The 15,825-nt window shown below is 45.8% G+C and overlaps 1 protein-coding gene across 9 annotated transcripts in view; it reads left to right on the top strand.

Annotated features, from left to right (window-relative positions):
* The first annotated feature begins 1,017 nt into the window (after positions 1-1,017).
* Positions 1,018-15,825, top strand: part of MED12L (mediator complex subunit 12L) — a 153,515-nt gene continuing 138,707 nt past the window's right edge. For 8 of the 9 annotated variants that reach the window (XM_063337477.1, XM_063337476.1, XM_063337473.1 and 5 more), the window contains exons 1-6: positions 1,018-1,197; positions 7,293-7,397; positions 9,219-9,410; positions 11,323-11,482; positions 14,716-14,885; positions 15,558-15,668. In XM_063337477.1, coding sequence (XP_063193547.1) covers positions 1,099-1,197; positions 7,293-7,397; positions 9,219-9,410; positions 11,323-11,482; positions 14,716-14,885; positions 15,558-15,668 — 837 coding nt within the window. In that variant the 5' untranslated portion in view covers positions 1,018-1,098. Of the gene's footprint in view, positions 1,198-7,292; positions 7,398-9,218; positions 9,411-11,322; positions 11,483-14,715; positions 14,886-15,557; positions 15,669-15,825 lie in introns of those variants that run through there. The other variant, XM_063337478.1, reaches the window with a different exon arrangement.

Raw genomic sequence — 15,825 nt, 5'->3', positions numbered from 1 at the left:
CAGCAGGACGCTAATTACAGGCTGTGATGGGGACTGCAGCCCCGGTTCGGGAAGGCAGATAAGCACGGGACACCCACCTGCACGCTGGAAAGAGGGGGAGCCCTGGAGCTTTACTGCTTTGCTACTTTTGTTCTGGAGATTCGTTAATCAGAAGCCGCACCTCGTTTCCACGCCCCGTTTCCCGTCCGGCTTGGCTGATCTTGGGGGATCGGGGTATCCCCTTGGGTGGTACCGAGTGGCCCCCAGACCCCGGGAGCATCCTCGAGGGGGCGGCGGAGCAACGTGTCCCCCCCCCGCCCTGCCTCGGGAGCGGCAGCCGGCCGGAGGTGGCCCCAGCGGCTCGCCCAAGGGCCACCCAGGGCTGGCTGGGGCAGGGCGAGGGGAGAAGGGCGGGTGGAAGATGGTGTGGGGGGGGCGCTTTGCTGCACCCTCCTCCACCGCGGCCGGCTACGCAGGGCAGCCTGTACCAGGGGGGCCGAGCGCTCCTCCTGGGGAGACGAGAGACCGCCGGCGCCCCCGCAGCGGAGCCGGGCGGGGGGACGGCCAGAGGGTGGGCGGACCGGCCTCCTCCGCGGCGGGCGGCTGTTTCTCCGAGTCAATTATTTATCCGCTCAAATGAACGCAATTAAAAATGGGAACGGGCGATGGGGTCAACGCGCGGGTGCCGCGTCCCCGTGGCTGGAGGGAGCGCGGCCGGCCGCTCCGCTCCCCTCGCAGGGCTGTCCCCCGCCAGGCCGGCCGGCCGGGCAGCGCTGCCTTCCCGCGCCCCGGCCCCCTCCTCGCCCTCCCCCGGGGGCAGCTCGGGAGTCCCCGGCGCGGCGCTCGGCCCCACCATCGCCCCGTTGCGGTGCAGGGGTAGGGGGTCCGGCCGTGCCCCCGGCAGGGAGGGCTGCGGGCGGTCCCAGCCGGCACCTGCCGGGGGAAGGAGCGGGGCGGGCCGGGCCGCGCCACCGCCCCCCGCGCCCGTCCGCCGCCGCGGCGCGCAGCCCGCCCCCGGCGCGGCGGGGGTGAGGCGGGGGGCGAGCCGCCGAGTGCTGCTCCCTGGCGCTCGGAGCCCGCTCCAGCGCCCGCCCGCCGCGCCGGCGAACATGAGCGATCATGGCCGCCTTCGGGCTCCTCAGCTATGAGCACAGACCGCTCAAGCGGCCGCGCCTGGGGCCGCCCGACGTCTACCCGCAGGACCCGCGCCAGAAGGAGGTGAGACCGGCCGCGCCGCGCCCGCCGCCCCGGGGCCCGGCCGCCAGCCCCGCGCCCGCCCCCCGCCCGCGGCGGGCCGCCGCCCTCGCCTCCCGGCCCGGCGCCTCCCCCGAAACTTTTGAGCGGCGCCGGGCGGCCGCGGAGCCGCCCGCTGACTTGCATTTTCTGCGGCGAGGCGGGGGTGGCGGTCCCGCTCACCGCTACCTCGGCCTCGGCGCCCTCCCTGCGGCCCGGCCGGCACCTGGGCTCGCCCTGCGGGGCGGCGGTGAGGGCAGAGGGGCCGGGCTGCCAGCCGGGCCACCTGCCGTGAGGGGGGGACCCCGTTAGGGACACAGCCATCTGCCGTGAGGGCCACGGACCCGTGAGGGGTACGGCCATCTGCCATGAGGGGCGCAGACCCTTGAGGGGCACCCCTGGCCATGAGGGACACAGACCCTTGAGGGGCACCCCCGGCCTGTGAGGGGCTCCCAGAGGGTGAGAGGTGCCACTGGCTGGGGCGAGCATGGGCCTGCTGAGCTGCCCACCCGTGTTCCTGACCTGACAGCAGGGATGTGTGGTTGGAGGAATGAAAGGGCTGGAGGGTTTTTGGAGGTCAAACACAGCGGGCAGGGTTGAGCGGGGCTGTAGCTTGTACTCTTGCATCAGGTTGTGGCTACCCTACTCCTGGGTAGCACAACCAAACCCACGGAGACCTGCTGTCGGTCAGTGCTGGGGCTGACTGTGTAGTTTGCGTGGGTGCTGTGACATGGCTGGCACATCCAGCAAAGCAACGGTGTGGGTTGTAGGCTCTTCCCAGCCTGGCTTCCCAGTCTTGATTCCAGGCTGCCAGCCTTCCAGAGGTGAGTGGAAGAAGCCTCTAGTTGGGTTATGTGACTGGGATGTCTCCTAGCAAAGTCAACGGGTCTCTCTGAGATTTGCCTCCTGTGCTGGGTTATGATTTGTACATGAAGCCGTGTGTGCCAGATACCCCTGCCTCTCATGTGGCTGGTTTGGGATGTCCTCTTCTGGTGGTCCTGGCTGTCTTAAGTCCCGGTGAATCGGCACTTGTGGAAGTCATCAGTCTGACGTGTCTAGAAGATGAACTCCAGTTAAATTGAGCAAGTACAGCAGGGCAGCCATACGGCATTCTTCATGCTGTGCTCTCTTTCCTGGTCAGTTCTCGTCTTGTGAGGCTTCCAGAAAGGACACTAATTAAGAGTAATTTATTAGCTGTGTATGAGCATTATCATCTGGTTCACATAGGCTGGCGAGTGCTCATCAGAGTGTGACTGTTGGTCAGTGCTGGTTGAGAAAGGCTTGGACAACATGCAATAAAAGATGTGTATTCAAGTCCATCACTAATCCTTTGAGAAATAGCTCAATTTTTTGACCTCTAGCATCTTTCTGTCTTTTCACCCTTATGCCGTACTCATCATACTTACGGACTTGGTGGTTACGGTACCTAGAAATATTTCTCTAGTGTGTGTTTTTTGTGTGTGATTGTGACCAGGCATGCAGAACTGCATCTGAACTCAGCTATGACAATGTATGGAGATGAATTTTTAGCTCTGGACTGTTGCATGTTTTTAGTCAGGTGGTGGATTGATTCTTACAGACACATTTATAAATATGCAGCCCGTTACAATAAGAATGGAAGTGGCAAGTGCCCAGATGGTTAATATTTAAAATATGTTACATGGGTGCATTAGTAAGTAGAAAATAACTGCACCAGGCTCATTGTTATTCGCCATAATGTAATTGATTGAAATGTGGCTTGGGGAAAGTCTTTATTCCAGGTGCGTGTGGGTGGCGTCGGTGTGTGGTGCATGGGGCATTTACAGGACATAGTCCTATGTCATTCCAGCCTTTGGGTTGGTGAAGTCTGTCTATCATTTGAAAAAGGAGACAAATCCAGAGTTGTGGGTCCTAGTAGAGGTGGGAATGGACCATCTGGTGACGGTGTTGCTGACCATCACCCTGTGCCTTTCCAGATTCCCTCTCTGCTAGGAGCTAGCACCTCCAGGGATGCTGGGCTTGTGCTCCTGAGCCCGCTCACCTGAGCGCCAGGTGGAAATTAACTTTTTTTTCTAACGCTTCCTGTGCTCTAAATTGTGACTGTCTCCCTAAGATGGATAAAATATAATGCAAATTGTGTTTGGTGCAAGCCAAAGATAGAAACACTCAATGTATCATATCATCAGGGCCAGAGCCTCATGATTTTACCTGAGTAATGTTTTTAACTTTAGCTGAATTCAGTTTCAAAGCACAAAAAAGCACAATTGACATATTTTTCATATTTTTATGCTGAGAAATAGCCTTCAGACAGAAGAAATTTCCTAGCGCATAGGGTTTGACTCTTCCAAGCCTCAATTCCCCAATGTCTACAATCGCCAGTAGCCCAGACCACCTCCTTGCTGGTAGGATGGGTAAAGAAGTTGAAATTTCTGTCAGAGAAGCCTCTCTGGTATTGTTCCCCTTATGCCAGTTGGGAATAGACCTGTCTTGAAAGACCGATCTTCCTTCTTGCTCTCAGTATCTGTTTATGACATGGCTAGGGTGTTCCCAGTCTCCGGCAAAAGTTGCTTCTGCCTGTGGTTGGCTGTTGGGTATGGCTAATCCTTTTCTGTGACTTCTGAGCCGTTGATTCAGAGTGGGGAATGCTCCTCTAAATATTGTTATTCCTCTCTTCATCACGAAATATAGCTTGTTTAGTAATCTATAACTGGCGTAATATTTTATACTGTCTCTTTTAGGGAGTTATATTTTGATCTTCTTGTTCAAACCAAGCCCAACATAGCAGAAGCTGAGCATCAGTGGAAGGCTTATGCTGCAGCAGCTACGCCACAGGTTGAAATCCTGGACTTTCCTGCGGAGGGTTTGGGCCTCCAAGCTGAGGCTATGGTTGCTCTAAGATGCTGAAAGTAGGTGCCCTCATGTAATTGAGACACAAAGCAAAAGAAGGAGCATGTGAGAGGATCTAACAGTAATGACTGGTTAAAAAGAGCCATTTTTTTTTCTTTTATGAGTTTAATATGAACTTCTTTTAAATTTCTTTGTTGAAGGGAATTTTGGAGCTTAAGGAGAAAAAGAATGCCTTTCAAAAATGACTTGTTTTTGACTGCATGCCGGTATAGCTCTGTACATTGTCTGTTTGCCCAGCTTAGATGTCAGAATAAACTGGCCAGTTGCTGTTTTTTCAAAACCGTTATACATCATTAGCTTTCTGCTTTTCTCTTCGTGGCTTGGTGCTGCAGTGAGCAAGTGTAACCGCAGTAATAAGGAAGCAGGAGAATGCTTAAGTTGAAAGAGTCCGTTCTTATTCATTAAAAGCAAGTTAATATGGAATTATGTAGTCTAGAACACCCAACCATAATGCCTCAATGCTTGATCCTAACAGTCAGTTCATTTGTTCTTGGTCTAGATCTGAGTGCCCTGAGTGCAGCCGACTGGGTGAGTGCTACAGGTGGCCTCCTCTGAACATGCTTTGCAGGAGTCACGGCTGCGATGGAGTGAACACACACAGATTTAAGTTGGGGTATGACTTCTTGCAGAGCTGGTGACACTCAGGTCCTGTGGACGTCGGCTGCACTCGTCAGGCTTTCTTTCTGTAAAGATATCCATCTGTACACGTGTTCAGAAACGGAGTGCTGCAGATATATCGGTGGTTCTTAAATATCCCACATGAAACAATTACAATTCTTTCTGAAGCAAATTAACGCGATTTGGGCCTGACTGTTCATTTGACTATTTAAAATTGCAAAAGGGTTTTAAGCCTTGATTGGGCTCGCTTGGGGCCCTGCTTGACATTTTGAAGGGAAGCTTGACATCCCTGCAGGAGCCCAGAGGATCTGGCGCGTTGTGGCGCAGAGCGCGTCACTTAGTGACAGCAGCGTGCGGTGCTCCTGTGCCTGTCAGTAGGGGAGGGCTTGCAAACCAAGCCAAATGAAAGGATGTTTAACCCTGGGACATTCAGTATTGTGCAACTTAGCTGTGCTGGTGGCCAGGAAACCTTCGCTTCTGCTAGGGGACAGCTGTGCTCTTAGAAATTGACCCTGAGCTGTTAATGGAGCCGGCTTAAGTGAGATGTAATGAGAGCTCCTGTGAACATCCATTTTATTGTTAATTTGCTTGAAAAGGTATCTGGGTGCATTGTGTTTGCAGATGACATGTCTTTTAATTTCTAGTTGGCGTTTGGTTATGCAACTGTCCTGTGTTCCGTGTTTAGAATTTCTAAACTGCTGCTGAAGGCAGGGAGAAATCTGAGCTAATAATCTGAGCCAGACAAAACCAAAACACTGATGTGTTTGTGTTGTCAGTCCATCCGCAGCTTGTTCCGACAGTGGTGGTAGATACAGCAGTAAAACATACGGCTCTTAGTTATTTTCAGCATAATGATATCTAGACAGCTTTTTTCAAAGGAGGAGAAGTTTAAAGATAACAGAAGTGGGGTCATCTGTGGAAATGGCACTAATAGTAACATATATCTCCATCTGTTTGCCATTTACCTTTTATTTATTTGCTTATAATATCTTTGATCACTTTCATCTCTGCCTTTATCTGTGTTTGCAAGGCTGTCTTGGGGATAGTGTGGGTGGAGGAGTGTTCCAGCACTTCTTGTTGATTTCATTTAAAATTCAGATGAGGCTTGCTAACTTCATAAACCCTAGAGAGCTTACATGTCTTCTAAATACATTACTGTCTTCCGTGTTACTCCCAAACTTTGCGAAAATACTGAAAAGCAAAATGCGTTGCAAAGCGTGAGAGAATAAGCTGAATGGAAGCTTCTGGGTTGCTGTTTTTGGGGAGAGAAGTTGCCCAAAACTATTAACAAAATCTTCTAGTAAAAGATGACTTTCTTAACTTTATTTTCTCCTATTTTATTTGCTTAGTTGCACAGCAGTCGCTCTTTGGTTTCATAGGTTATTTCACAATCATCTTGGGGATCGTTTGGATATCTTGACTGCTACCAGGGGTTGGTAGACTGCTTGAGCCTGTATAGAGTACCTTTGGTGGCAAGTAACTGATTTGTTGGGGGAAACAAACAAGTCAAGTTCCCATTTATCTGGCATAGGTAAACCTCAGTCTGACAGGCATGTGGTCCTGAATAAGTGAATGAAGTGCACAGCCTCCATGGGAGAATATTAACTTTTGGTGAAGATGTGGAGTGAAGATGGGGAAAGGATGGGGCGATGGTGGGACTCACTTAGGAAGTTATGTTCTGCATTTGTGAAGACTCGGGTATGTGTTTGCCCCTCATGCTACTGACTCCACTTCTGTCAGTTCTGTGCTCTTGCGGCGAATATGATTTGGCTAAGCCCGCTTAAATACCCATATGCAGCAAAATGAAGGTGTGTTGATACTGTAGTAGGAGGGGAGTAATACTTCCACTACTAAAGAAGAATTCCAGAAGAATTTGGTTCAGTTGCATCAGGGACAGACGTTTACTTGAAATTGTTTCTGCTGGAGGTGTCTATTTCCTATTTCAGTAGATATTATCAAATGGTGGTTGTGAGGCCACAAACTGAAATAGTAACATTTTAAACTTCAACAAAACAAGGATGCAAAAGTTCTTCTGTGCTGGGGGAAGGGACGTGTGGAGGTCTGCGGGTAACGAGGGGTGTTACCCCTCTGCTTTCTGTTGTGGAGTGATGCAGGTGGTTCCAGCAATCCCAGTGTATCTCAAGGAGAGGAGGATGCGCTGCTCTCCCTCCGCTGGTCAGGACGGCTGGTGACTGGCACCTCTTCCATGAGGACGATTTAGGGCTGAGTGCTGGGGAGCACTGCAGGTTTTACGAAGGCTGCCAAGACCTTGTTTCCTGCTACCCTTCTCATGGTCAGCAATCCTCTTGCAGCAAAACAAGTGGGATCCTTATCAAGTTATGGCCTTGAAGCTTGTTGTAAGGTAAACACTTAATGGGGACTGGAGCGTAGGAGTGGCATTGTGTTCCCCTTCACTGAAATCCTGTGAATGTGCAAAGTGCTTTGAGGGTTCAGGTGAACGCAGAGTGTGACATACTAGCAAATACAGAAATTTTTGTTATAAAACCATACTTCTCAGAATGATGTGACTTCTTAAATTGTCATTTAATTTTTTGCTCTTAAAATGCTCTTTGCAGGATGAACTTACTGCAGTGAACGTAAAGCAAGGCTTCAGTAATCAACCTGCTTTCTCTGGAGATGAGCATGGATCTGCTAGAAATATTGTCATTAATGCCTCAAAGGTAAGACGAGGCTTTTTGGTCTGAGTATACTCATTGAAATGGGAACCAACCTGGCAGTGGTTGTACTTGGTTCTTGACTGTTTTGCTTCCTAGTTGGAAGTCTTTGTATTAAAGTTAATTTCAGAATTAATATAAGAATGCTGAGCTGTTTTTCTGCTACCTAGTGTTACCAGTCTTCAGAGGAAAACATGGATGTTGAGAACAAAATGTAACTAGCACACTTCATGTAGAAGAGATGTTAATTTTTGCGCTTGTTCTTTTATTTACTTCACTTGCAAACACAGTTGTGACTCCTTCCCTGAAAGTCTCTAGTGTTTACACATCTTTAACTTGCTTTCGTCTTGTATCTGTTTCATCAGGCTGTTTTCTGACAGGAGAAGTTGGTCACTGTGCTCTGGGTGTCTTGGAAATACATTCTTGTATTGTTTAGTGAAATTTAACTTAGCTCTCCTGTGTTGTTTTTTTTTTTTTTAAGAGTCAAGTGTGACATACAAAAGAGCAATAAAAATCACTAAAATATTAGTTACTATCCTCCAAATTGAGAATAATAGCTGTATAGAAAAAATCTCCATCCCCTGTTTCTTTGAGGGATCTGTCCAGATTCATGTACTCTCACTTTTTTTTCCTGTTAGGAAAGGACAAAGAAACGATTTTGAAGGAGAATGTTATCAGGAAGCTTATAAAAATGTTTTTAGACAAAGTAATTTTCTGCTGTTTGACTTTTAAAATATATAACTTTATAAAGCTTATTGGAAAATGTGAATTTAGTTATACGTTGATGCTCTTTTAGCAGAAGAAGAGATACAAGTAAATGACAAGGTTGCTATTGTTGAAATGTTAAAGGTTTCCTTTACATTCTTCTGATTTTGTTTTCTGGAATTGCTACCTGCAGGCTCTTTCTGTCTTCTGTTTTAATTATTCCTGTTTTGACTATTGAACATAATTGCTTGAGAAGCAAAACAGAAATTCATAAGGATGTGCTTATAGTTATTTGGAAGGTTTAAGTGTAGAATTACCAAAATGATCTCCTAAAAGCTTTTCATAGATTTTAAAATTACCCAACTATGAATACATTTATTAGAAAATCAAACATTTTAGTCTTACTGTCGGGTCTAAAAATTAATTTCTGTTACAGTAATTTTGAGAAGTAAATAAGCTTACGTGGGAAGTAAAATCTCTATTGGGCTTTTTTCTGCTGTTTTGGGATTGAAAGTACTGGGGAACCAAATGTTACAAAGCTTTTCATTCTGGAGGTATTGAGTGGTAGCAGAGGAGTTTTGAATAGAAGTCAGAACACTTTCTAGCTTACCCGAATCTTTGAAGTTTTGTCTGCTGTAACTGCTGACACAAAGACAACGAATGCGGTTCTTGTGACAGTGTGTTTTGTTGTAAATAGAAGTGAGAAACATGTATTTACACACTTAATGCTATGGTAAAGTGTAGAAGGGGAGGAATGTTCTGAGATACTCTTAGAATACACTGAATTGGGATCTAAATCTGAGATGCCCATCTCCTGGAGGGATGTGGCTCTGGGCATTCCCAGTGACCTGTCATGAATGGCAGCTGCATCTCTGGTATCTTTGGCTTGGTTTTGCTGACTTGTAGCTTCTACAGTGATAGTGCAGAAGTGTTGCACGAGTGCTTAATATCATAAATGTCCATCTCGTAGCTGCAGGGAATGAAAGTGTAATCTTATAAGATTGATAGCCTGGACTAGACTGATGACTATACCTATTCAGATGGAAATCCTTTGTGCGTTAATGTACGATAGATGCTTACTTACTGGGTTGTCATATATGTTTTGCATTTTTTTCCCACCAGATTGGCGCATACTTTAGCAGCATACTAGCAGAAAAGCTAAAACTTAACACTTTCCAGGACACAGGAAAGAAGAAACCACAAGTAAATGCCAAAGACAACTACTGGCTGGTTACTGCTCGATCGCAGAGTGCGATTCACAACTGGTTCACAGATTTAGCAGGAAGTAAACCACTGACTCTTTTAGCAAAAAAGGTATCAAAATACTCCTTCCTCTATTTCTTGGACGTTGGGTTGTACTGAATTGGGCTATAACAATAGGGCAGTGTTTCTGAATGTGCTGGATGTGGGGCAGTGCTGGAGGCGGCTGCTGTGCAGCATGTTTCCTCTCTGCAAGGAGGGAGGGTACCTGGGCAAAGGGGGACTTCTGATCTAGCTGATAAAAAGTTTCTTTGAATGACTGTATTTCAGCTTAAGCGTGTTTATCTTACTGACAGCCAGATTCTTTGCCTGTATGCTTCACTTCAAGGGTCTCTTTCCTCAAGCAAAGGAACAGTTTACAGAAATTCTTGTGTCTGGCAAGGAGATAACTGGCTAGGAAGCCAATGCCTTCTTAAAAGAACCTGCCTGCTAACTCCAACCCCTTTGCGTGCTCTTCACATTTAAATTTGTATTAACAATCTTTGTTGAACAGTCTTATTAGTTGCATTCTTGATGAAATTTCCAATTAAGAAGAAGAATTCTTGCTGCTTTGTGGCAGTCTTTGTATAACTGGAAAAGGCAATTCTGAGCTATCTCTTTGGATACTGCATGCTGTTAAGAACAGCAGTACAAGATAAATTTGAAGTGGTCTTGAAAACTCATCCAAGGTGGTGTCTGGAACATAGTAACAAAGGTGCTGTTATTCATGCCTTTCTTTCCTGAAGCTCTGTGTATAAGCAGCTAATCTTACAGTGTCTGGGAGTTACTCTGAGTATAAATTAAACTGAAATAGGGAACTCGTATTCCAAGACTATTGAGCATAAACGGATGAATATAACAGAAGCTACAAGTTTCACCAGTTTTTGGTCTGTTGCTATGCAGTTGATGAAGAACGTGTGCTGCTTTGCCATCAATAGAGCCACCAGAAAAACAAGAGCTTTGCTGTGGCAAGCATGCCACCACCTTAAGTTTCCCCCTAACTTTCCGAGAGGTTAACTTTGTGACTAGAAGTACTAGAGAGATTTCTTTCATTACTTAAGTTAGATTTATTTATTTATTTATTTATTTATAACTGAATTTATAAACCTTCAATAACAGGAAACAAGCATGTTAGGAAAACTGAAACTGATTCTGTAGAGTCCCTAGGCTGACCACTGAAGAGGAATGGGTCAGTGTTTTGTTTGCTGCTCTCTTCAGCATTGACACACCTCTGTTCTCCAGGCACTCTGTTGGAAAGGATGAGTATGCCTGAAGGAGTAATGAGGATTTTTTTGGTAGGGGATAGTAAGTGTAGCATTTGTGTCTCCATTCCCTTCTATCTCCACTGGGCATGAAATGTCTTGTTCTTGTATAGGTTGCTTAAACAATGCATTTTGAAATTATTCTACTTTATGCAGAAAGTTGTAAGGCTTGCTGTGACTGAATAGAGTGAGTCTTTACCTGGAAGTCTTGTGGGACTGGCCCTGTGGTGTGCGTGGCCAGTGCAGGCAGTATTAGCTGGCCAGGCTGTGTTTCCCTGGTATGCTCTGGTTATTACGGACTCATCTGAACCAGGGGCACCCAGGTGACTGGCAGTGTCTGTGTAATTGAACCCTTGCCCAAAACTTGATATATCACAATTTTCCAGAGGTCCTGAGGATCAGCTTGCAGGACTGTTCCTGCACTTTGGATGTCTTTGGCTGTGTTAAGAGGTTTGCTAGTAGCCCTGTAGGCATCTCTGAGCGGGTAGAAGATGCTCCTGGTGAAACCTGGGGCAAGTGTGTGGTGGTTATCTCTTTTTTGTCAAGTCTCTTAGTTTCTATGTGTCTAGATAACAGGTGTGTCAGCATAGTGGGTTCCTAGGTTGATGAAGAGGTCTGCCGCTTCCCAGGGAGCATGGGGCTGAGCAGAGGAGGCCTGGGCTAACCTGCAGGTGCCAGCTGCTGTTTGGACTGTGTGCTGTAACTTGCTTCCTCTTTCATTTCAGGTTCCTATTCTCAGTAAAAAAGAAGATGTTTTTGCTTACTTAGCAAAATATTCTGTGCCACTGCTGCGAGCGGCGTGGCTGATCAAAATGACATGTGCCTACTACGCTGCTATTTCTGAAGCTAAAATCAAGAAACGCCAGGCTACTGACCCAAATATTGGTAAATAAACATCTCTAATATCTAAAAGCATAATAACAGCTGAAGGGGCACGCTCCTGTTGTTCATGGCTTTGGTGTTACTAGGTGTCCAGAGAGGAATCTTTGTAGTGGGAAGGGGAATAAAAATTCTTTTAAATCAGTTTCACTTAAAAATGTGTGTCACAGAGTACAAAGATCCATGCAGCATAAATACTACCCTGTTGGCTGCTTCTCCTCCCAGCTGATTCCTCCCTAAATCTCCACGTGCAGCATCTGAGGAGATGACTGTGCTGCATCTTCACCACTGACACTGGTCTCTGTGGGGTTGGCAGGAGTGGCAAAGGCTGTGCTAAGATAAATGTTACCAGGGAATGAACAGAACTGCTGATTTAGAAAGCCTGGGATGAAATGTGGATTTCAAAGCTTATTTATTAGAACATAGGTGGCAAGGTATTTATTTTAAGTGCTAACCTTAAATGCCACCGTCCGGCACCAAGCCAGTGGGCCAAGCAGTGACCACCTTTAAGGTGTTCAAAGGTAACTTTAACTATTATCAAAATTGTAGTTTTACTCTCTCAATTTACATATGCTACCTACAGCTCTTCTACTGTCTGGAATTAACATTTTCCTTCTTTGTCCTCAAAGTAACTGGGCTCAGAACAGACAATTTCACTGATGTTCAGCAACATCTCTGTACTGCTGTGAGAAATGTTTGCATCTTCCTGCAAGCTCATTCTGTTGTTTCTTTCAAACTTTGCTTTGTGGTTTGTTTTTTTTTTCTTTTATTATTTGTAAGCTCATAACACTAGTTTTCACTCTGAGTTCCTAGTTAAAGCCCCAAAAGTTTATTTTCTATTTTCTAGCAAACATCCTATGTTTGTTCTTCGGTGATAGTTTAAAAAGCGTTCAAAAAAATCAGTCTGATTCTTAGAGACAGAGAGCAAGGGGGAGGCAACGTGCATGGCTGCCAAGAAGGAAGAGAGACACCTGCCTGGATAAAACAATGGTGTCTCTTTTGGTTTATGAACTCTGGGAGGCTGCCGTGGTGGGATTAGCTTCTCTGTAGTGAGGTCAGTGGTTTAGTGGGAGATAGCACAGTTCTCCGCTCCTTTTTCTGACATGGGATGGGTTGAGGCTCCTTTTAGCTGTTCTGGCACTGCTGAGCAGGGTTGGGTGACTTGCTTTTTCCACCTCTCAAATTCCCCTTCTGTCCTTTGCACCATGGGATGCTGAAACAGCCCCTCTCTCCCACCTCTCAGGTTGTCTTCCCTTTTCTCTTGAATAATGTTCTCTTGAATAATGAATAATTTTTTGGGCTAGACCCTAGCAGGAAGCTCAGATCAGACCGTGAGAGCGGGCTGATTGCTTTCCTACTCTGTCGTGAGTAGCTCTTCTAGTGATAGGAGAGTATCTGTGGCCCTCCTAGGGGGACTGAAGTGGGGATGCTGTACACTGAGACTGGTGTGTAATTGTTAGGGTGTAGTTAAAAGAAGCACCCTCTTTGGTTGTCTGGGAGTGGGGGAGGAAGGAGGAGGTGAGGAAGGCTAAGGTTGTCCACTCTGTTGCGACAAATTGATCTAGACTTGGTTTGCTCTGGCTGGGAGTAGCGGCTCTTTGAAATAAAAGGAGTTTATGCTTACTGGGAAGGTGCATCGTGGGGCAGGCAGGTACTCCTGCTCTGGCTCTGCTTTGGGCTGGCACCATGGTGGCACCTGCTGCACAGGGAGGATGAACGAAGCCAGTGAGAGTGTCTGCAGGCTGAGGTGCCCGTGACTTTTATCACCAAGTATTCTGAGGTAGGTTACTGAAGATTCAGTCCTCTGTACAAATTTCCTGTTCTGCTAACGGTGTTGAGAGCTTTTGGGAAGTAGTTTGCTGTGTGTTACTGAGCAGCCTTTGACAGTTCCCAAAATGTTTTATATCTGTGCCTTGGATAACAGAAAGCTGGTTGCATTGTTTCTAACTCAGGGGCACAGAGATATTGGCAATTGCTTTGGGAAAATTACCCTTTCATTCTGTCACACAAATAAGTTTGAAGTAGTGGATTCAGAATTGTTTTTCCAAAAGTGGGCGAATGTTTGAAGTAAATATAGTTAACCTGCTCTATGAAAACACTGAGACCCACTAGCTTCATACAGAAATTCCAGTGGATTTGGATAGAAAAGCATTCAACATATAGTCTGTATATGTTGACAGAACTGCCAGTTACAAATGCAAAGGGAAAAAAGAGTGAATGTGCTAGCTGAAGTCTGAGGTGAGTAGTAAACAGTGAAAATAGTTGTGTTTGAGAGTGGTGGTTCCTGTAACTCTGACAGTAAACAGGCTTAGATTGTCAAAGCAACTGCATTATGGATTCATAGAAGAGAGTGCTCTTCTAAAATATGCTGCATGCTGATTAAATACAGCTCTGTCAGATGTTTGTCTCTGAGATACTAACAAATAGCCTTGGTTGTTCCAGTTGCTGTTAAGAGAATGCCTTCCTTACAATTCCTGTTTTCCCAAAGCTTCATGTATATGACCAAACAAGTTCACTTATGTTCACTAATTTCTGCAAGTTATAGTAAATACAGAATCACTGCTGAAGCAGAGAGAAAAACTGGTGATTTTTAGGTTTGTGTGTTCGCTGAAAAGCACCTACTGACTTATCTAGGGCAAAGGAAAGATAATCAGTCATACTGGCAGACCTCCGCACTGTGCTGGTCACTCTGACCTAAGAAACTGCTCCTGAGCTTTTTTATTTTCATCAGAGTAAAAATCTGGAGGAGTTGTCTGTTTCAGAGTGATTACAGAAAGAACAGTTTTATATTCCATTGCTTGTGCAAAGTCCTGTTGAGTTCTACGTTGGCTATATTTGGAGGGGAAAGGAAGAGGAGACTAAAGGTCCAGATGGAAGGAAGTAACAAAATATATTTATTTTGCCTATTTCGAGGTTGTTTTCTGGCTGAATGCTGAAATCTGATGAAAGGGACAGGTGATTCCCTAAGGGCATACCTTGTGTCAGTGCCTTTTACGTCATCCTAAGCTAGCAGGCTTCTTGCCCATTTGACAGTATGTGTGCTTTGAGACCAACGCACAGGAGAGGCACGGCACGTGAGAAGCCCATTAATTCACATTAGGTGCTGCGTTATGCAACTGTGGGTTGATGTTTTGCACAGGTATTTTTGATGACAAAGGTGATATACGTTTGTTTGAATTCTCACTGTGAAAGAAACCTTTAATCACCTGAAATGTTCTAATTTTAAACTTATTTTGTAGAATGGACTCAAATTATAACCAGATACCTTCGAGAGCAGCTGGCAAAGGTTGCGGAGTTTTATCATGTGACTTCCAGCCAAGGCAACAGCTCTGTAGTGATGCCTCAAGAGATGGAACAAGCCCTGAAGCAGTGGGAATATAATGAAAAATTGTCATTTTATATGTTTCAGGTAATACTTTAAGAAGTGCATGGGTTTTATTTTTTTTCTATTTTTTTTTTTTAGGTTACCATTCTTGGAAAGTTTAATTTTAGAACTTACTGGTAGCTTTTGTGGTAAGACTGGCATGCATTGTAAATGCTAATTCATTTAAGATTTGCTAGCTGAAAAAGCTTTGATTCGCTTAGTGTGCTTGACTGCGACTGCAGTAATGTACTCAACTGTTCTGTCTTTTCTATATTATCCCGTCTTTTAAGGGTTTTTTTAATGGTTGTGGATCAGGCTGAGGTCAGTGTGGCTCATGAAGCTCTGGGTGTTGGCGTGGTGGTCTGGCTGTTCAGTTCCACATGGTTCTAGCCCAGAATAACTCTCTGGTTCTTTCTACCCAAGGACAGAAATAGCAGAAGGGTTGCTGGGAGGGGGGGTCTGTCAGCAGTAAATCAGGCAACGTGCTGAATTTGAGCTGTGGAGATTGTTGGTGCTGTACGCAGTTGCTTCCCTATCCTTAGGGCTGCCATGGTGGTGGGTGGTTCCTGCCTGTGTCGTGGGGGTTGAGGGTCTTGGGAGCTGTGTGCTGAGATGGATAACGAGAGCTAAACCAGAAATGAAATAAAACTTGTAATTACACACCTGCTTGTTTAGCGCTCCCAGTTAATACGTGATGTATTATTTTAAATCCTTTAGGAAGGAATGCTCGAGAGACATGAGTATTTGACATGGATACTGGATGTTTTGGAAAAAATCAGACCCACTGATGATGATCTTCTTAAGCTGTTGTTGCCGCTAATGTTGCAGGTACATGCATGTTTTAAAGCCAAAAATCAATATAAGCATGATTCATACATGTTAAATTATTTGTGGTGGTAAAATCTGTGTAAATGTTTTTACTTAGAACATTTAGGGAAATATATTGCATGGTGCATGTTTGGAATTTATAAACGCCTTTAAAATG

The sequence above is a fragment of the Chroicocephalus ridibundus genome, chromosome 6 (assembly GCF_963924245.1).
Source record: "Chroicocephalus ridibundus chromosome 6, bChrRid1.1, whole genome shotgun sequence".
Classification (NCBI taxonomy): Eukaryota; Metazoa; Chordata; class Aves; order Charadriiformes; family Laridae; genus Chroicocephalus; species Chroicocephalus ridibundus.
The sequence above is the reverse complement of the archived record's forward strand: the minus strand, read 5'-3'. Positions and strand labels throughout refer to the sequence as shown.